We start from the raw sequence: 22,431 nt of genomic DNA, 5'->3' as shown, positions 1-22,431 counted from the left end.
AAAGTCCCGTTTAATGCGGGACACATAGTCACATGATTATAGATGAAAAAAAAGGCGATGCTATCGATATGTATCGATATAAATCGATTCTATTAGAAACCGCTTTGAATGTAAACAAATGGTGTTTGTATACACAAGATTGAGCGTAGTGCCCTCTCCCAACGGATGTTTTATAATTTTGTTCAATTGTGAATTTCAAAAGTTGTGAGCGATTGTAAGGGGATGCCTCGCAAAAAAGAGCCTTTGGCCGATGAAGATGCTCCCGTAGGTGAGGAAAAATAATGTCTGTGCGAAATTTCTAGTTTTGAATGTCCCCACGCAACGGACTTTCAATGTTTAGAGCAGAGGTCTTCTACCTTTTTTCAATCGCGAGCACTGATTCTGTACCTATTATTAAAAGAAGAGCACCCTTATGATAAATTCGACGTACGAATGCACGAAATCAGAATCATTTCAATCCTTGAATATAATTTGTAGAAGGTGTTTAGTTGGAATGTTGATCAAGTGCTCGCGAGCACGGAATCGGACAGGAGCATCGAGCACTCTGGATGTTTCAAGTAGCACCGTGGTGCTCGCGAAGATGCCTGGTTTAGAGCCTTTATTGCGCCGCGTGAACGGAACAGATCAATTTGTCCCGTTCGCGGAAACTTTATGACGCTGCGAATTTTTTTTCCCCTAGGTTTCATGTCCTCATTCAAATGTTTGATCATTTTTAAATGAATATCTGAGAGGATCGACCATTTGAGTTAAAAAGTTAGTGATTTTCTCACTGACTCTCTCATTCATACAATCACTCCTGTGGTTATGTATTCGGTCATTCACTTAGTCACACCTTTACTCACTGGCAGGGCTGGACTTAGTCATTTAGCAGCTTGGTGGGAAAGCAGTTTTGTGGCCCTCTTCAATATTACGAGAGAGATGTGGTAGGGGTTAGGCCCCAGAGATTAATTCATTTCCCTCCATACATCCACCAAAATTCAATTCGGGGGGCTGCTAGAAGTCTTCGAATTCTGATCTGTCAAGAAATACTTTCCAATAGGGAGTTCCAGAAAGTAGGGCCGTTTTAACGAATGAACATGGTGAAAAGTGCAGGTGGTTAAGGAGCCTCGTATTGATCAGACTTTCTTTTTTTTAAACTGAGCACAAGTCTGGTCTATCTCGCCATGGGCAATTTACTACCATTTGAATTGTGCGGGAGTGTGTGTACCTAATGGTCTGAGTGCGTATATAGTGTTGTGTGTGAATTTTTTGTGCTGCCATCTATATTTTGAATCAAGTGTAGTGATTCACTATTAGGCGCGGTAGTCCAGGTCGATAAGATACTTGCCTGAAGTACCAAAGGATGCTTAGAGTTGTCGCAAGTTCGATACCCAGTTCATCCTTGTCAGAAAATTTCCTGACACAGGGGTACACAGAAATGGCAACATGACCACTTAAAAAGATTGCTACTACAGGGAGTTCCACATCGAGAGGTTAGCAGACCAACCTCTCTGTGAGTATAAAAGCAAGACTGGCGTTTGGAATCTGCAATAAATTGTGGGTCCCGGTCTAATTAGCCCTCACGTGCAGAAAATGAATGTGGTGTGACAAAAATGATCAGTGTAATGTACTGTTGTAGGCCTGTTGCTCTCTGTCGCAAGATTCTTTAACTGGGAGATTGGCTCATATTTGTGTCTCAAAGTTGGAACCACAGAAAACCAACTTCAGCCAATCACCACTGTGATGACAATGAGGTTCGAACCTAAGTGCTTTAATTAGATGTGTAAAACAAAATAATGTCTAATACTTTGAAATATGTTTTCAAATCGGGGTGACTGGCCCAGAGAGTCTTGTTTACCAAGGGCTTATGGTGCTGTTAAGACAATGGCTCCTTCATGAAAAAGGCTGACAGGGCTCTGGGGGCCTTGGGTATCGGTCTAAAATTTTTCCAATATGTTCAGCTATAAGTTTTCTTGAAAATCAATAATGAAGATCCAGCTAAAAACCTTGGTCTGGGGGGTCCTATCAAATATCAAGGACCCATTCAAGAATGTGAGGGCCACACATAGGACTATGCGTGTGTGTCTGCTAACAAATTGACATATTTTTCATCAAAGAATTTCAAGTTCTGGCTTTTAAAAGCAGTTATTGTAAAATATTATACATAATCAAGGCAATGAAATCCAGTTTTATGGCCTAGTGCGATCACACCCTTCACATTTGCCCAAATCCAACTGCTCACTGGTGACTAACTGTTGTTAGTGAATTTCCCCAGTGGTGGGTATTATTTCATTTAAACTTGAATGCTGTTTTCGGGACAAAACCAGCTAAATATAGATAGAAATCCAATTTCTTTCCTTCTCAGAATTATTTGGTCAAACTATATGCAGCACTGATATTTCTCTCGTTTGTTATAATAGATATAATGGGTTTGATGTCTCACAAGAAGCATAAGAAACATAAGCATAAGAAGCACAAGAAAAGACGAGGGGAGCCTGATTCTGACCCAGATGAAGGTTCCGAAGAAGCATCTCCCAACAGCAATGAAAAAAATAAACCAGGTCTAAGGTTGAAAATAAAAATTGGTGGACAGACTTTTGGTGAGACCAGGTAAATGGATTCTTGTGCTTTTATGATTTTGATAGAAATTAATTAAAGCATTTCTTGGCCTATTCATCACCAAAGCATAAGCACAGCACTTGGGGAAAAAAAAACTTGTTCAACTCAAAGTACGTATCTGCAGCAACTACCTAAATGCCCATTTACATGTGGTGTCATTTAGTAGTTTGCTAAATTTTAAGTGGTAAAGTACTTTAAAATCTATGCATACATTAAGGGCCATTTAGTTGTTAAGTGATTTAGTAAATAAATCATTCTATTTTTTTGGTTAAGCAGGCCTATGTGCATGAGGCAGTGGCATGTCATTTGGAACGGTAATTTTGCTCTTTCTCTCCTGGATGTTTATTTTGATCATGTGGGTATGAACCTGTTCATAATTTGTTATCTCCTCCCTTCAGCTTGAATTCCTCTGATATAGAATGGTGAAGTGGTTGGAGGACACAATCCTGAAGTTTGTAGAAGAATATCTTTGCCACGAATGTTTGTGAAATGTTATAGACATGAAAACTATAGAAACAAACAATATCAATCTATGTTAGAAATAGTAGATGTATGGTCCCCCACATTCGGAACTTGAACTGACTTTTTATCAATTTATCTAATCAGATGAAAAAAGTTGTAGCACATGGAGAGAGATCCTTAGTGCTGGATTGACACATCATAAAATGCAAATTCCAAAACAACTTACATCAAGTTCAAGACAGAAAAATAAATTAAAATACAAATCATGTACAAATAAAAATTGTTTAATATAAAAATGTAAATTAATGTAACAAAAAATTTTTGAATTCTTAAGAATTTGCCGAGATTTTTTTGCTGCCCATAATTCAAAAGCATTTTCAAAATTGAATTGTTGTCTGCTGGGACCAGAAACAGAAATACTATTATTTGTATTTTTTTACATCCATTCTGTTCCGCAATGGTGTTTTAATGAGGTTGATGATACTAGGGAAAGGACTATTGGTGGGTGAAGGGTTCAAACAATAGATTGTTTTTTGTATGTAGGCTCTTGGGGTGCAGTCAACAAGTCGCACTTCAAGATGAGTTTGATCGCCCCTGTCAACTTCCCATCCTCTTCTGGAACTGTACCGAAAGTAGCTGAACATATTGTTCGCTTTGGCCACCGAAAGTTTCACTTCCAGATTTTCTCACATGGTTGAAAAGAGTAAATCACCTAATGTGTGGACACTTTTTTGGGAACTTTGACAACTTCAAATTTAGTTAACTACTAAATCACTTAACACGTGTGAACAGGCTTTATGATGAAATTTAGCTTTAACATAATCACAATTTTTGTAATATTCTGCAAAAAAATATTTGTTAGAAAATGCTTACTGATGTTCAAAACCAATTCTGAACAGTTGAAATGCTATTTAATTGATTATTCACAGTCAGTTTTTTTACCCTTTTGCATATGTGCAAAGGGTCCTTTAAACATTTATTACTGTAGCCAATTTTAAGATAAATATCCAAAAAGACCTTTGCACGTAAAAGGTGAGGTCATATTATTTTTGCATTTTATGTTTTGAATTTGCTGGCAGGTGCCCCAATTTACTCTTTGTTTGTTGCAGAGCATATGTGGCTGTCATTTTGCTAACTTGTTGAAATGTTTTGTTCAATTTTTTTTTTTTTACCTTTGAACTTTGCAACCTGAATTCTTTTTCTCACTATATTCTGAATCACAAAGCAGGTGGCTATATATTTGGAGAATAATACTTCTATAAATTTATTTTATATGCATTCTTGAGGCCCTGCATAAGTGGTACAATTTGGAATAGATTTGTTTAAAATGATTTTTCCAGCTTTCAATACATGCCATTAACTGTGAAAAAAATTATCAGCTCAAAAGAAAAAAAAATCATTCATCAAGACTGCTTTTTATGAAACAAAAAATTATGGTAGGCTCAGTGTAAGCCTCTGAAGTGATTTTTTTTTAATTTAATCGTCGCAGCAGATATGTCAGGAATTTAGTAACTTAAATGTATCACATTTTGGAAAGTTGATTCATGGCTGACTGTAGTGAATTGAAACCCTCAATGAACTTGGGAGGGGGAATACTATTTTGTTCTCTCTTACCCAGGAAACAGCACATAAAGTTTATTTTTGAGTTTTTCTATGTATCATTGAATTTCATACATATTGATTTTTGACTGATTAAGGGAACCTCTATATGCCAGAGTAGAGTGGTGGTAAAATGCTCCTCTACCACAGTGAAGGTTGCTATCAGGTCCAAGATTCCCATGGGGGAAAGGATGTCGTATAAGATATTTTCCCTAATGAGCTTGAGGCAACCACCAATAGATGGTGCCTTAATTTCCAACCCAACTCGTTAAGGACACTAAATTGCGATATATCTATATGGCCGGAGTTGATGTGTGATGAAGTAGTGAAACCTCACTAATCTAGTGTTCCATTATTCAGATCTTTCCTTAATCCAGTCACGCTTTCATGTTACTATGACTAATGATATTTTGTTTCGTTGTCTAACAAAGTGGTTGTAATGCTACTTTTAAAATATGTTTTGGAAATTTTCTGCTGTTTGAGTTTTGATACTTGATCAAAGCGTGAGGTTGTAATTTGAAAAACATTTTTCGGAGCTAGGAGAGTGAATCAAGAGGAGAGAGGAGTGGTGCTATTCTTAGCTTATCCTGTCCTTGAGACAACAGTACATGATCTCAACTACTTATTTTCATTTGGTTTCTGCAAAACTGCCCGTACATCAAGGGTTTTGTGCAAATATACCTATGCCTTGTTTAGAGAAAATACTACTTTTACCTAAACACACAATATTTGATCTTAGTTTTTAAATTGCAACAAATATATTACTATATATAGTATATTTTTGTGGATTCGAAACTATGTTTTGCTTTTATTCAAGGATTTCAAAAACCGAGGCTGGTGAAAGTGTATCAGAAGTGGAAAAAGGTAAATTTCTGTCTAAGTGGTTTTCAATTGCAGCTATATAAACTTATACAGATAGTGGTGCCAGTTTTTTGTTTATTATTATAGTATATTATATTTACCATGCAGCAATTTGCCTGAAAGCAGCAGAAGGCGACAATTACTGTAGTATATCTAACGATATCAAAGGTGTGTTGGCAGGAGGCTCTCTATGTTAGGCCTATAACCCTTGCATCAGAAAAGCTGCTTTGCAGTACTGCACATTGTCTTCCAACTAACCTTATAAGCTCATTTTTTATCTTTTTATGCTGATTTCTTTCTCATTCAACACCAGTCATCTTGACCTGTGCAATGCACTTAATTTTCTATTTAGTTTCAGGATTCTTGCCATCACTACAAACTGTTATTAAATGTTCCATTTGGGAAGCAAATAAAAACAAATTATACCAAAAAAGACAAAAATAACTGCCACTATAAAAAGAGTTATTTTTGTCTTTCATGCTACTTAAGAAGAAACTTCAAATAGCTCCGAAATATATATAGCCTATAGGTGCTTCTTCCTGACAACAATCACCACAGTCATTCATGAGTCGTTCGAAAACCAACTAATTGCACATTGTGTTCACGACCTTCACTCTGTGGTTGGCTTGTACCGAGTCCCCACAAGCTGTCGTTCAAACCATTTTTTTGGCCTATCTACATTATTTCTTTTGTTTTATTCCTTCATTCAAAAGGTAATCTTCTGCATGGATGCTTTTGAAATTAGTTTAAGGCTCACACAGAATGTCCAGAATGAGACAATAAGCAAGTCACTTTTGTGCCATCTTAAACTTTTTATTCTGCTCAATGCTTATGCATTTTATTATCCATTAGTGATCACTATATGACTTTTGTGGCGACAGTATATATCTTACAAAATTTAAACTTTGATTGAAAATGGAAGTATTGCGTAATTGAAGGTGTAGGAATGAAAATATTTTAACATTAAGACGTAAAAATGAATCATGACTGAATGTAAAGGTTGTATAAATGCAAAAGTCATGTAAATGAGAATCATTCATAATTGGAGAGGGAGGGTTGTTAAATGTATCAAAATATATATCATTGCCCCTCATGCCCGAATGTGCAAATTCACAAAACGTGGGAAAGGGCGTTTGGATGTTTACTCTGCTGAGAAGTTACTGAGAATGCTTTGGGTAACATGCATTTCAATAGGGGTCAAACATTTTGCCATAATAACATCTCGACAAAACTTATATAGCAAAATAAGGGATCAAACCAGCTGATAAATCCAAAAAGTGAAAATTTGCACATTCATGCTTCTGGCATGAGAGGGTACACAATATATTTTTTAATTGCGAATGAAAGCTCTTGAGTACATATTTTCCATAGTCATAGCAGGTTTAGTTTTTTGGCATTTTTGTTTGTCCTTTGTTAATTTTTTTGGCTTCAATTAATTTTTTAGATACTTTTATTAATGTGAATTGCCATATATAAGAAAACTAATCAATCAAGCATATCTAAGCATATCTTAGATAACATTATTTCAAGAACATTAGGTCTCATTATTTTTATTGCAAAAACTGGCGTAATGTATAACAATATCTAGTATTTATTCACGTAATATATATTCATAGGAAGTGAAAATATATGATCAAATTAGCAAGATCTCTGATGAAATCTATTATTTTTGATAGAAAATTACTACATTGATAAGAGAATTTATAAATATCATAAGTATTTATATATTTTTTCAGCCAGTGATGTCATTGGATCATCCCCCTCAGGTGTGTCGAAAAAGGCAAAGAAGGTTGATGAGGAAGAGGCATGGCTAGAAGCACTTGAAGCTGGTCGCCTTGAAGAGGTTGATGATGAATTGAGAAGGATGAAAGATCCCACGTTGATGACAGCCAGGCAGGTAATGAGATATGTTTTGTTATTATCGTAAAACTCGGAACAAAAGGAATGAAATGTACTGTAGTAATTCTGATTGATTACATTGTTTTTCCATTTGCTGATTTTAATGAAGTTCAAGTCTTTTCTATATACCTTTTAAATTTATCTATGGGTCTGAAATTTTGCTGAAAATAAATCTACTAGAAATTATTTAGAAATATTTATGAACTGATCTATGAATAAGTTGAATGTCAACCAGTCATATTCAGGGTCATTCAAGTATGATATCAGCATCTAGGTGGGGGGGGGGGGGGGTTGGATGATGCTTATGTCATCAACCACCATTTATGAAAATATGAAATATTCTGAATGGCATCTTACTCGGTGCGCCAAAACCGAGAAAAATCTTTCACTAGTTTGTGGGCACCTGAACAAACATTCTCCCTTATGATAAATCCCTTAGCCACTTCAGCGATCTCTAAATGTTTCACGGATCCTTCTAGTGCTCAGGAGATGTGTCCGGTCCGCTTGAATGCTCTGGAACCGTAATTATGCCACAGATCACTTAAGTAATCTGGGAATGTTCCGCGGGCAACTTGAGTGATGTAGAACCTCACTGGGGGGGGGGGGGGTGCTTAAGTGCTCTATCTAAAGTTGTGCCCATGTCACTTAAGGGATCTCTAAATGTGCCACGGATCATTTAAATGTTCTGGAACTGTGTTGCGGGTTACTTAAGTGATCTTTGAATGTGTCACGGGCCATTTAAATGCTCTGGGATTGTGTCTGTAAATGTACCGCTTAGTTTATTTTTACAAAATTGGGTTTGAGGGCGCAAGCCACATCAGATAACTTTCAGGGCCACATTTGGTCCGTGGGTCAAGAGTTTACCATATATGGCTTAAAGGGTGGGTCGCAATGAATTTCTTAAAGAGAAATTTTTTGAGTTCTTACCCTTAAAATAGCATTGAAATTAACAGAAATTCATTATAATAACATAAAAAGGTGTTTTCTTTATTATTTTAGTTTTTATAAAGATGTTTTTTGTCATCAGGAGAGGAGGAGGCACATGAGCCCCATCCCGCGTACGTTTCTGATCCCACCAATATGCGTTAGGAAGTAGAGGGCAGTGCTAACGAAAGTTTGCTGACAAAGGGAGGGGGTCAGAGTTTTGCTGACGGGGGGGGGGGGGGGGGGAGTTGAAAAAAGGCAAAAAATTTGCTGACGTAATACTTGAATGGCTCCTTCCCAGAAATTTTCAACAAAATATTTCTAGAAAAATTTTAAAGGTTCAGAAAAAGTTATTACTTTCATCGGAACTCAAATATCTCACATTCAGATCTTCATTGGGAAGTTTTTCTTTCACTGTTAGACAGTAGCAATCATTTTACAGTGTGAAAAAAGGCCTGGAATAATATATTCGCAATATATAAGCTTGACCAAAAACAATAATGAAACGCGAGTAATTTTTTTTATAATTCCTTGTATCTGATGAAAGTTTACTAATGCTCCTTATGTTAGTTTTTCACTCAATTATGTGCATTTTGCAGGTTTATGATTGTTTTTTTGAAATTACATTTGTTGTATATTTATCATTTATTCTAGCGCTCTCTGCTCGAAAGTAAGGCGCACAAGGATAAAGAAGAAGCTGTTCCTTCTGGTTAATATTTTGTATAATATTACTATTTGCATATATATATATATATCGTGTTATTCGTTATTTATATATTAAATAATGAATTTCAAGATATACCCATCCTATGGAAATGTTTCAATATCTCTCTCTGAGATGTGAAATAGGGTTTGTCCAGTACTTTAATATAGGCATCCGAGTGGCGGAGTGTAAGATGCTCCTCTTCCACTATGAAGGTTGCCATCAAGGTCCACAGGTTTGAATCTGGTCAAAGAACATTAGAATCATGTTTTTTTACCTGCCGATCCTGGAGCAACCACAGATAGGTGGTGCCTTCATTTGCCATTCAATTCCATTGGTTGTAAATTGCCATATGGCGATATATGACCAGAGTTGGTGTGCGGTAAAGTTGTACTTCAATACACAGGGTGGGCAAAAAGTCTGTAGAAACTTAAAAAAATTCATAAAAACCGGAAAAATAACCGAAATAAAAAAGATTTGTAGGGTTAGCATCACCAGGTCATGGGATTTTTTTTAAGACAGGAAAAAAACAACTAAAAAAACAGCTGATAGGCGGTGCTGACGTACACAAGTCAAAGAAAAGATATGCAAATAACGAACAGAATGCCTCCAAATAGTTTATTACAGCAGTACGTGTTCCACATGACCACCAAGTGGATAACACATTGCAGGCGAGTCACAAATCCAGCAACAGCAGAGTGCAGGTCCGGATGTATACATGACACCTCTCAGCAGATCGCATCTTTCAGTTCCAGCAAATTGGATGGACCGGATCGATACACCCAGGATTTTAAATATTCCCATAATAAGTCTGCTGGTGTCAAATATGGAGATCAAGGAGACTATGGGAACTTGCAACACTTGCTAATGATTTTGTCTTCTCCAAATGTCTGTATCAGGAATGCCTTGACTGGAGTAGCAGTATGACTAGTTGCTCCATCTTGTATAAATGTGATGGTAAGAAGTGCATCTCTGTCATGCAAACATGACACTACCTTCGCATGCAGAAGTGTTAAATAACACTGCATATTCACCGTAGCCGTTTTCCATCCATTTACTGGGCACTGCATTTCAAAGAAGAAGGGTTTTATGATGAATGAACCTGTGAACTCACACCACACTGCCACTTTTGGAGAATGCAATGGTTTCTGTGTTACTCACATGGATTAGACGTCTCCCAGATGTGACAGTTATGGGTATTAACGTCGCCATGAAGTGAAAAATAAGCTTCATCTGTCCATAAGATGTTAAAGACCCAGGTGGGATTCTGTTTGATTTTGGAGAAAGCCCACCTTGCAAATGCTTCCCTCTGTACAGTATCCACTGGTAAAAGTTCATGGCATGACTGCAATTTTTATGGGTACGGATCAAGGATTCCATGAAGAATATTGCATACCAAGGATGGTGGTAAGCCCAAGCGTCTGGCAGTTTCATGAGCACTTCTGGTCCCTGCAGCTGATTTGGATGCTAACGCTTCCATTTCGGCTGCAACACGTGGCGAACATGCCTTCCTTAAACATAGGATATACTCTTAGGATATCCTATGGGTCTTGATTAGATGTTATGATAACGAGTCGTGCCTTGAACTGTACGAATGCTCCTTTTACGGGTACACGTAGAGGATATCGGTCTATCAGTCTCAAGAGGGAATCAAAGGTCAGCCAGGAATAGAAGTCGTTTATGATAACGACGTCTTGGTCTGTGTAACCGTCCCACCAGTCACCGCGCATCTTGTGGTACGCATCTGGAAAGTTGATTGCTGCTTGTGCAGATTTGCCAGTACCAGGGGGTCCCCAGAAAACGACGCAGGCAGTTTGAAAATCTCTGGGGGTTTCATATAGCATAGCATACTTCGTAAAGAAAGTATGAAATCTAGCGCTAACGCTAAATAATTTGTCGTATACTTTACGTAGACTGTACCCGTCTTGAAATCTCTTTTGTATTTCTAGCATAGTGCTATATACTCTTCTCGCCTGGCTCTTATTCGATCCTCCAGCGTTCCAGTTTCCTCAAACCGCTAAACAAGCTTTATGAGACCTGTCGCTGTTAAAGGGCCTTTTCCCAGTCCTCATATTCTGCTGAACTCGGAATTTACACAAGGCAATGGTCGCTGATTATTTACTGATTCACATAAAACAACTTCAGCAACAAAGCTTTATCCTTCGTACTCAGCATCCTTGTTCACATACACAGTTTACAATTGTGAACTGTTTGTGGATTAGGAGCGCAAGTTCTTATTTGCATATTTCAATCAAAGTCACTCGTACCAGTGCCACCTATTGACTGTTTTTGAGTTTTTTCCGTCTCAAAAAAATTTCTGTGACCTAGCAATGCTAACCCTATAAACCGTTTTTTATTTTTGGTTATTTTTCCAGTTTTTATGAATTTTTAAAGTTTCTGCAGACCTTTTTGTCCTCCTTGTATATACATATGTGGTTGAACTTCTCCAGGTATCATTGCGACCAAAAGTACAATATTCACTTTGGCCGTTTTAATTCACTTACCAGTCATACTAAATGTTGTGAAATCTCTTTGTTAAATGTATTCCCTGTGTTGGAAGGATTAAAAATACACTAGAAACTTATTTTTTGACAGATAACGCAGACTTAGTTTGACAGCCTGCATGCTTTTTTTTTTTAAAATCATCATACTTGAGTTCTTTTTTTGGAGTAAAATGATTTTTTATGTCATCCAGAAACATGGAGAACTAAAGAAGCAACTTACGTATATTTTCAGTGCCAGAAGAAAAAGAAATGACTGAAGAAATGATTCAGAGAAAGATTATTCGAGCAAAGAAGCGCAAGGAGCAAGCCCAAGAGAAACGAGAGAAAGATAAAGTAATTTACTGATACGATCCAATCTTGCTTTGTTCTTGTAATTAAAAAGTATCATAAATATTTGAATTTGATATTTAAAATGAAATTTAAGAAAGGGAAAATCAAAAATTCCATTAATCCATTTCAAATGGCCAAACAAAGTTCTAATATTTACTATTTCTCCTTTCACACATCTGTAATATCGTAAACTAAACTGGTAGAAAGAAAGCTATTTTGAAAAGCATAATTGACAGCTGATAAATTAAATTAGAATGGAAAAAACTCTGTAAAAATAATTTTCGTACTTTTGACACTCATGCGATAACTAAATAACCTAAACAGAGAGCAAAAAAAAAAAAAATAAATAAATGTGTCCTTTCTTTCATGCGTATTAATGAAATCATTTCTTTTTGTGTGAATTTGTGCGTGTGTTTCTGGGTAATTCTTAGTATAAAATTTATTTTCATTTTTTGATGTTTCAGAAACAAACCATTGAGAGGTTGTTGAAGAAAACTGATTCAAAAATCAAAGGAACGAAGGTATAAATATTTTATAATAATTTTGTTTAGTGTTAGCATTATTTTCATCACATAAAATTTTGTTTTACATTGTCTACAATATAATTTTATTATATTTTTTAATTATCGATATGTGTACCTAAAAATGTTTATAAATGTTTTTTGTGATAGGGACTTAACCTATATGCTTTTAAAAGTGATTATAGTTTACTTCAAGTTCAGACAGAATAAAAATGATATAAAGGCATTCATCTTTCCTTTTGAGAATCCTCACAAATAATAATATGAAATAATTGCTTGCCAAGTCTCCCGAATTTTTCGGGAATCTCCCGAATTTTAGCTTCATCGCTCGACCCCCCGAAAAGTTCTTAAATCTCCCGAATTTTTATGAAAATCACAAAAATCCCTAATTGTCCCTAAAAATTCCCTACTTCATTAAAAAAAAATCCCCGCTTATGAAAACAATCCCTAAGGAATTTCTTGTGGGGCATGAAGCCTCTTTTTTTTTCTCTTTCGAAATGACGCCACACGTCGTAAATGGGGAAATTCCCTTTTTAAGGAAGTTTTACAAACCCTCTGATGGTAACAAGAAAGTTGTTTGTCTTATCGTGCAGGGAAATGGCTTAGCAGCCAATAGTTCTGGATAATAATTGAAGATTCTAGTGACGCGCATATGGTCAAAATTTCTTTTGTTTAAGTTACGTACGTGCGATATAACAAAGCATGAATAATGATAAGCAAAAACATATTTAATCAATTTTAAAGATACTTATTCCGATGAATTTCCTTTCATCAAACTTTCCAGAAGAGGGCCGCCTTTTCCTTTTTGTACAAGTTGTGTTATGGACATAAACATCGGGCATGGAAAGACTGCCATCATCACTCGTGAAGTGAAAAAAAAACATCAAGCAAGTGTCACAAAAAGTCAGTGTTCTTCAAAAATTGACGGTGTTTTCCTTCATCTTCCGATGATTTTGGGGTCATTCGCGCAGAATGTTTGTTCACAGCGTTTCTGATTGAACAGAATATTGATTATTACATCATTGAAGTTTTTACCTCCAATTTCACTTGTTTTTTGAGTAGGAATTTTATTCCCAAGGGTTTAACTTCCATGTGTGTGAAATGCTTATTTTAATTTGACTTCAGTAGGGATTTTATTCCCTACGCTTTAACTTTTATGTTTGGAAAATCCTATTTTATTTGGAAAAATCCCTATTGTATTTATTAGGGAGTGGTTTTAGCATAAAATACGGGTTTGCGCGAAAATCTCCCGAATTTTCATTTTCAAAAGTTGGCAGCTATGTGATAGGGACTTAACCTATATGCTTTTAAAAGTGATTATAGTTTACTTCAAGTTCAGACAGAATAAAAATGATATAAAGGCATTCATCTTTCCTTTTGAGAATCCTCACAAATAATAATATGAAATAATTGCTTATCGATTGGTCAGGTGATCTTATGGGTCACAAGCCTTTTTCTGACTGTGCTCTCAGCTATTAGGTGTTGAATTGTTTCGCCATCCTGTTGGAAGAAACATAATACGCACACTCCTGTTCTGTAAGATTTGAACAAAATTCCTCCAGAGAAGTCAAACGTGTTCGTGTGAACTGTCGACATGAAGAGTGTTGGACTAATATGCTTGACAGAGGAGATACATCACTATAAAAAAGACACACTAATAGTTTTTGTCATGTAATAATGCAGCACACGTTGCTAATACAATGCACAAAGATTTGCTGTCATCCAATACAATGTTCTATAAGTTAATACAATCTCAGGCCTCTCATTTTAACTTTTTCCTGGGGGGGGGGGGAACCAAGAACATATACTCAATACAATATGTATATATATACAGTAGAACATTGATTATCTGAACAACTCGGTCAACCTAACTCATTTTCAGTCAACAATGCTGAACACAGTTGGTATTTTCTTGGAACTTGAATCCTCTTACTTCCCAACTCGATAGCCTCGTTCTATTGTACAATAATCCACTTCCAAACAATTGTACATACAGTACCTGTGAGCTATAGATCTAAACGATGGCGGATCTGGGTACAGTATATGCAGTTATAAACAATTGACAGGCAAACAAATGCGTGAATAGGAGCAGATTTAGCTGCCATCTTTTTTTCTCGTCTACGAATTCACCTTAATCCTGTGGGTGTGCCTTAATGAAAGGGGGGGGGGGGCAAGGGTCTTCTTTACAACAAAAAAGTTCTTATCACGTTTTTTTCGGGGGAAGTATCTTTCCTATCTTGCTTAAAATAAATTTTTCAATCTTTGTTTAGCTTTAACAGTGACAACACTTAATCGTTCACTTGTGCAGAATGGCGACAAAATGAAAACACATTGTTTTAAACATCGGAAAAAAAGTGGAAATAGTGAAAAGATTGAAAGCGGGTGATGGTGGAAATTTGCAGATGAATACAGATTCGGTGTGACAACCCTCAGTGATTTAAAAAAAAAAATTGCGATAAAATATAAAATTTTGCAGCCAGTTTGAAAACAGCAGATGGACTAAAGTCTCATTTTCATGGTTTTAATGTAACCACTGAAGATGGTCAAAATCTTCCAGATTCGAAAGAATGCTTAGATATGCTTCAGGAACTCCCTGTATTCCAGTCTTGTCATGAAAGGATGTGTTGCAGTGGTTGAAAATTGATAGTGACAATCCAGGATAACATTTTTTTGGATGACAAAGAAATAATTACGAAAGTGAACGATAAAGTTTATCAGGATGACTGTGAAAGTGATGAAGATGAACCAATGGCAGATGTAATAATGCACAGTGAGGCAGAACAGTGTTTCACAAAATGTCTTACGTGGTTAGAATCGTGGCCTAACACTGATCCGCTTCAATTTTTAATGTTGAAAATATTACGAGATGAGGCGGCAAAATGTCGTATAAGCAAGTTGAAGCAAGATGGATTCATTTTTTTTCTTTTGTGATGTGCTGCCTTTTATTCATTTACTTTTCGGTTAATAAGTCGGTTAATTTTAATTATTTTAAGGTTTTTGTTGCTGAATTTTAATTTATTCCTTTGTGTTATCGAATTAGTTTCGAAGTCAATTTTCCAAACTTTTTACATTTCTGAACACCCTTTGGTCCCGATGTGTTCAGATAATCGATGTTCTACTGTATATATATATGTATGTATGTATTTATTTCACCTTGTTTGTCCATTTCTATTGTAATTTTAAAATTTTTGTAGAACCCAGGGGGTGGAAATGATTGCTCTACCCTGAGACCCCCCCCCCCCCCAAATGACAGGCCTGTACGATCCATAAAATGAAACTGGCCTCGTAAATGAGAAACCATCAATGACTCTACAGCTGCAAATGAACAATTTGAATGATAGCAGACAAGTGAATGAAAAGAGTTTGTGTCAGGGATGTAGGCTAAATTTGCAAAATCCTATATAACCTCCTAAGAAATAGAATTTACAGTATGAGATGTTTTCACAAATAAATAATTGCTATATATTACTGATGCATGTTTCAGAATTATGCAGAGTTTTAGGAGCTATTTACATATTAGCATGATAATTTTATTTTACATTTGTCTATATATATGCAAGTCTATCTATATAGGGTGATTCAAAACAGTTGTGATTCAGAGTGCACAGAGTGATTCAGAACTCATGGGCAAAATTTCAAACAGTGATAAAACATGTATAAACAAGCAATTTTTGTTGTACAAGACATAGATGTAATGCAAATGGTTAAGCGCATGACTGTGCTGTCTTGCATAAAGCACTGGTTTTTGCATCATTTCTATTAGGGATAGCAGAATAGATGATTGGGGTGGGGGGTTCGTGCATCAGAAAATATCGTATATGCATATAATGTGTGGTGCTATAGAGGGGAATGCTCTGGAAGCTCAAAGACTGCACCAGGAGTGTTTTATCACAAGACACGTGCTAGATTGAAAAACCCTTTGAGTGATTACAATGGCAATTACTGTGCAAAACACGTTTCTTGTAATATCCTCTCACTCCTGGCACTCCCTGTATCTTGCATGCAGCTTGACAAAAGAGCTATTTCATACAGAGACCAGTGCAGTCACTCAAAAGATTTTTGATCTGGCATATCTTTTTTGAAAACTCGCCCTGCGCAGTCTTTGAACTTCCAAAGCATTCCCATCTACAGCATCATACTTGAAATGCATGCCCGCCTTTCCATTCTTTCCGCAACACACAATAAAGAGGACAATAAGTGCCAAAACCAGCATTTTATGTGTTCAATGAAAGCAGTCTAGCAGTTCATCACTTGTGTTATGACCAGGCCTCGAGGAACAAAAATTGCTTGTTCTATCGCTCTTTGATGTTTTGTTCACGAGTTCTGAATCACCCTATGTACAAGAGAACCTCGATTGTAAAGAGTAAAGATAGATAAAAGGAACATTTATAACTGTAAACAATGTTTGAGCCGCTAAGAATAAAAAAATACAGTTGAACCCTGATATAATGAATCACAAGAAATTGAGTTTTATTTGTTAAATCGGGGAAATTGTTAAATCACAGTCAAATTGATCAGGAGCATAAACTCACTCAAAACGACAAATTTTAAAAGCTACCTTCTTTGGGGTTGGTATTACAGCTTATTTCTGATGACAGTTGGAAAAAAAAAATATACAAACTTAAGAATAAAGTAAGGATGCATGTGAGAAAATTGCGTGATTGAATTTTTTGTTTGGCACATCCAACATTTTTACCAAATTCTATTCTTTTACTGGAATCTAACATGTGGACAGCACAATGTTGTACGGTATTGGTGTACACTAATTGGCCACTGAAACCTTCCCACACACTCTAAATGGCTTTATTACCCTCTTTATTCAGAAAGGAACAGATTTCTGCCCTCTTTTTTTTTTTGTCACTAAAGAAGAGTTGAAGAGGAAATCCAGGGAAGTCAAGTCTTTGGATTGTTGTTTTGGATGACAAGAAATAAGAAAAAAAAATTATGGACAGTTGGAAAAAAAAAATTGTTATATCGATTGTCTTTATTTGTTAAATAGGGATTTGACCTTTATTTTCACCAGAATTTCAGAGAAAAATTCGTTAAATTGTGGAATTCCTTGAATCGGGGTCCAGCTATATACTTAGATATTTTTTGCTGGAGTAAAATAAATATTAAGTGTATATTCTAATTTTTTATTGAATTCGAATTTATTACTGAATTTAAACTGTATATATTTGCTTAAAAGCCAAACATCTTTGAACTTAGCTATAGGGTTCCCGAATGCCAGCATTTTCCAGTGCTCGTCTGTGTCGAAGATCTTGGATACACAAGTGAAGCAACGAAAATTAAGCTTCATGGGCATAACCACAGTTAATCATTGTTTTTTGTTTTTTTTTTGTTTAGGCAAAACAAGTTTGAATAGCCCAAATAATCACACAACATCAATAATAATAATTTCCAATTACCAAAGATTTTGATAATTGGGCTAATCCTTAGCCCAATTTTAAACCATGGAATTTTAACAAAATAACCAAAATTTTATCCATGTAATAATTTTGCTCTCAGCTGTTTTACATCTTCCATGAGGTTTTTAAGTCAAATATTAGAGGTTCTGCTGTGTAACAAATTTCCAATTTCCAATAGTTTTTTTGTGGTTTAACAAAGTGACTTGATGACTTTTCTTTGTAATTTTATATTATTCAAGTTTTACGTTTTTTACGGGCGTAACAAAATTCTATGTTTTAGAAACTCACAAAGAAGACAGATGTTCCCAAGATCACATACATCGACAGTGTGATAAGAGGACTTTCTTTTTCGCTGCCACCAGGTTATGATTACCCATTGCAGGCAAAGAAAGTGTCAGAGTAAGTAGAGAATCATATCACTTCATACTTTTTCTCTATGAATTAGCCGATGAGCAAAAAAAAAGGTATTGATCATTAATATGAAATGATAGCTGCTATCGTATATCAAATCAACGTGTCTTCTAAGACAAAACAGTGGATCTGAAGAGTTTTGAATCTGTAATGAGAAAAATTAAAAAAAAATTTTAAATTTTGCAAACTTATGAAATAGTGTGGTAATGTGATAAAAAAAACCCAACATTTTTCTGTTTTGTGAATGCTAAATGGTATATTAAAATTATATCTTGCACATAATATTTGGTAAGGCTTGATTCATAAACAGTGATACCTTGACTAACAAAGGTAATTCGTTCCAGAATCATGTTCGTTAGCTGAAATCTTTATTAGATAAAACATGTTCCCATAGAAACCTACATGAAATCAAATTGTTTAGTTCATTCCAGATAAGACCCAAAATTTAAATATAATTTTTTTTAAAACACCAAGGAGTGTTACAGAAAAGACAAAACTGACAGAAGGCAAAAATGATTAGCTTCAAAATTGGATAAATGAGAGTCTACAGGAAGTTGAGAGATACTGAGATCTTATTATTTTATACTAAGTACACTAGTAGTCCTCAACATTTGGAAGCATACAGCCCAATTGATGTCTTTTTTGCGAGTTGAAGACCTGGTCATACACATGACTAACGGGAAATAAATGGGTAAAAAAATTAAACGGTGAACCACTCGTGGCCTGGTTTGACTGATGTCAGGGCCCGGCAGTTGAGAAACACTGATGTACACAATCAACAAAAACTTTAGGTGACTAATGCTGGTGTTGATACAACCCAGTCAAGTCTATTTGTGATTTGGTTAGCTCAATTTTCTATGTCTGATACATGCAGACAGAAGTGTGCACAGAGAGGGGCACACGAGTACCGTGTCCCTCTTCCCTTCAAGACATTGAAAAATTAAAAATATTTTTAAATATCTTTGTGAAATGATTAAAACATTGAAAGATAATTTATATGCTATCTTCATCAATTTCTGTTAACCCTTAACTGCCGTGAAAATTCTGTGTGTAACTGGCATCGTGATGCCATTTTGACCCTAGCAAGTATTAATGTATTTAAAAAATCAATAAAGTTTTCTAAAAGCAACAGGTTTTACACATGACTTCATTCATCTATCAATCAAGTCACTAAGTTTTTTTTTTTTAAATTCCTTTAATTATTTTCTGAAAAAAAAGGGATGTTTTACTAAGACACGTTCAAAAAAATAAAAATAAAAAAATAGAGGGATACATGACTTTTGAAAATTTCAAAAACAATATATTAAAACTTGTCAACTCAACTTCCATGATTGAAAGAAAAAACAGATATGATTAAAATATACTCAGAAAATAAGATTTACAAATTAAAATAATATTTACTATATTTTCACAAGCACAAAAAGTAGTCTTATTCAAAGTCGAAACACAGTACTCTTGTGAACAACACCATGAGTACAATTGATCACACAGATCTTGCAATTCAGTTACTTACAGTAATTCACTAACAGCACTATCCTCATGCTCAACCTCAGATATCCAATGCTTCATGATTAATTTGAAACTTAATTATTTAAGTTTGAATAACATGATTAATTTTATATCTTGTATTAACAAGTGAAGAGCGACATTCAAGTCATATATATAGCCATCTGGTGGCTTGTCGTCCATGAGCTATTGGCTGATCGGTTCACCGTCCATTGCACAGTTCCGTTCGGCACATATATACGCTCTAGCAAAGGAAAATCTCTATCTCCTCTGTAGCTTAGTGGTCAGAGCACTCGTCTGGCAATCGAGGGAACTGGGTTCGACTCCCGGTAGAGGCAGAGATGAGTTTTTCCTTCCTTAAAAAAAATTAACATCTCAAATAATAAATATCTTCACAACATCCAGTCTTCCGTATATCTTGTAATAATTTGAAACTATTAAAACTGACGCTTTTCCAAGACGCTATTTTGATCTGAACACTCTGGCCATCAGACAAAAAAGCCTTATGCAAGTGGTGTGGGTGGGGGCATTTTGACCTCATGAAAACTTTGATCAATGATCTAAAGGAAGGAAAAAATAGAAAAACATCATAAATTTGTCAAACGTGTAAACAACTAGCTTGAAAGGTACTGAAAATAAGATGGTCGAGGGAAAAGATAAGCGCCTAAAATGTCCAGACTGTTCGGTTTGATGATAAGAGTGAACTGAACTGAAAGAACTTGCTCTGGAAACATAGGCTTAGGTAAATATAATGTACCTTATATTTTAGCTGAACCTTTCATTTTATATGAAATGGTTCAAAAACTTTCAGAAAAAGAAGTCTGGGTTCCTTTTAGAAAAAGATTCAGAGGTGGTCATGAGCTTTTTTGGCTCTCATGGTTTTTGGGATCAAATGACAGTAAGTCTGATGATTATTATCACTAAAATTCACCTCACAACTGTTTTTTTTTTTTTTTTTTTTGTTAGTATGTGCATCCATATCAACGAAAATGTTCATTAGCCATATTTAAGCAGAGGTAGAAAAATCTCATGATAAAAATCATTATTAGCTGAAAAATTTATAGCCAAGGCATCACTGTGTTCATAGTTGATTCTATGAAGCCAGAAGCAAACAGAAACTTTTCTGCTATACGAGATAAACAGAATGTAGCTTAAATTTTATTGCTCTATTATTTCTGTTCAAGGCTCCTACAAAGCCAGGCTGGAAGAGATCTCAGCAATGGCATAAGTCTGTCACATCCTATTATTTGTGTCAAATGTATGTGGGAAAAGTTGCATCAATAGATAAAGGAATAGCTATCGGGCCTACAACACATCAAATATAGAGATATTCTGTCTATTATGCGCTGATGAACTTGGGAAAGAAAAGTTGGTTGTCTCCGCCAGGAATCAAACCCCGGACCTTTTGCAAACCAGTCAAGTGCACTACAGATGGCAGCACAAATATGGAACAAGCACAACTCAACAACATAAATATGTTAGGGGCACATATATACTCACAAGCCACACACACACACACATTCCGGCATGTGGTTGATTTGTTAGAAATTCCATAGAGGAATTTGTGCGAGGTGCATGTACGGAATCTTTTTCTAAATGTACTCAGACTTCTTTTTCTGAAAGTTTTTGAACCATTTCATATAAAATGAAAAGTTCAGCTAAAATATAAAATGCATTAAAAAAAAGTAGCCTATGTTTCCAGACAAGTTGTAGTAGTCAAGTGCACTCACGGTTATTTCGCATAGACTTAATATCCACTTAAATATCAGGCGTGATTAGTCCGGTGGAGACAACTAACTTTTCTTTCCCAAATTTACCTTGGCATAATACCCAGAAAATCTCTTGATTTGAAGAGAAAGAAAGATTTCTCTTTGTTGACTTTACCTTAAAAGTAAACATTTGTGAATTTATATATTCCCCCTCTTATATAAAATTTAAAAAAAAAGAAAAACAGGAAAAAGAAAATCACTCAATTGATTTTATTTACAGACCTTCTCCTCCAGCGCTTTGTGGTGTTCAAGGTTGTCGGAATATGAAGCGGTATTCGTGTACAAAGACTGGTGTACCCCTTTGCAGTCTGGAATGCTACAGGAAAAACCTCAGTGCATCTTCAGTGAAGAGCTCTGTTCATGTGACTTGATGCCATCTCTTGTTTTGGGTTTTATTTTTTTAATTTGTATTGTAAATATGTTAATAAAAGCAGATTCCCATCAAAGCAATGCACATTTTTGTATGTCTTGACCTTTTTTTATAATCTGATAATTTGAAGTGATGTAGCCTATGGATAATTTCAGTGGGTATCCCTGTAAGCGGATGCTCTGGATAGAAGAATAAGCTGCTTTAGTGAATTTTCCTAGTTTTCTATTTTCTTCATACATTGATTGAAGAAAAATGTATGCTGCATTGAATTATATGGAGATTACTGCTTCTAAATAAAGGCTTATTCCCAGTTTGAAAACTCCAAACACTTTGAGCTAGGCCTTGAAGAATGACAATAATTTAGGCACCTTACCCCAGATTTCTTAGGAGTGAAGCATGTATACAATGACTCCCACTTATAATGTTAAAAAAACCCCCACCATAAAAAAACATTGTAAGTGACAAAACACTTTAAATGGGGAAATCTCTATCAGTATTACTCGTAGTAAAAGGTGGGACAAAAATAAGCCATACCCAACACAGGATCGTCATTTCAACTTTTTCCG

General features: G+C 35.5%; 1 protein-coding gene across 2 annotated transcripts; it reads left to right on the top strand.

The window, feature by feature from the left end:
• The first annotated feature begins 101 nt into the window (after positions 1 to 101).
• On the top strand, positions 102 to 21,949 carry LOC149075192 (INO80 complex subunit B). 2 transcript variants are annotated; one of them, XM_089242465.1, is made up of 9 exons: positions 102 to 268; positions 2,400 to 2,589; positions 5,477 to 5,523; positions 7,257 to 7,417; positions 8,998 to 9,052; positions 11,783 to 11,883; positions 12,345 to 12,401; positions 18,090 to 18,208; positions 21,716 to 21,949. In XM_089242465.1, the coding sequence occupies exons 1-9, from the start codon at positions 223 to 225 to the stop codon at positions 21,864 to 21,866; spliced, it is 927 nt and encodes a 308-aa protein (XP_089098591.1). In that variant the 5' UTR covers positions 102 to 222; the 3' UTR covers positions 21,867 to 21,949. The 2 variants fall into 2 exon arrangements, with proteins under 2 accessions (XP_089098591.1, XP_089098592.1); XM_089242466.1 differs by lacking the exon at positions 102 to 268 and adding an exon at positions 2,204 to 2,256.
• The last annotated feature ends 482 nt before the right edge of the window (positions 21,950 to 22,431 follow it).

This window comes from Pholcus phalangioides, unplaced genomic scaffold (genome assembly GCF_987345545.1).
Source record: "Pholcus phalangioides strain wild (caught in Gottingen) unplaced genomic scaffold, Ppha-v1.0 ptg000015l_1, whole genome shotgun sequence".
Lineage (NCBI taxonomy): Eukaryota > Metazoa > Arthropoda > Arachnida > Araneae > Pholcidae > Pholcus > Pholcus phalangioides.
This window is presented reverse-complemented; position numbering and strand designations above follow the sequence as displayed.

Coding starts and splice junctions, on each gene's coding strand:
- LOC149075192 (XM_089242465.1), top strand. CDS start 223: ATGCCTCGCAAAAAAGAGCCTTTGGCCGATGAAGATGCTCCCGTAG. Junction 2,590..5,476: donor CAGACTTTTGGTGAGACCAG/GTAAATGGATTC, acceptor CTTTTATTCAAG/GATTTCAAAAACCGAGGCTG. Junction 12,402..18,089: donor CAAAAATCAAAGGAACGAAG/GTATAAATATTT, acceptor TCTATGTTTTAG/AAACTCACAAAGAAGACAGA.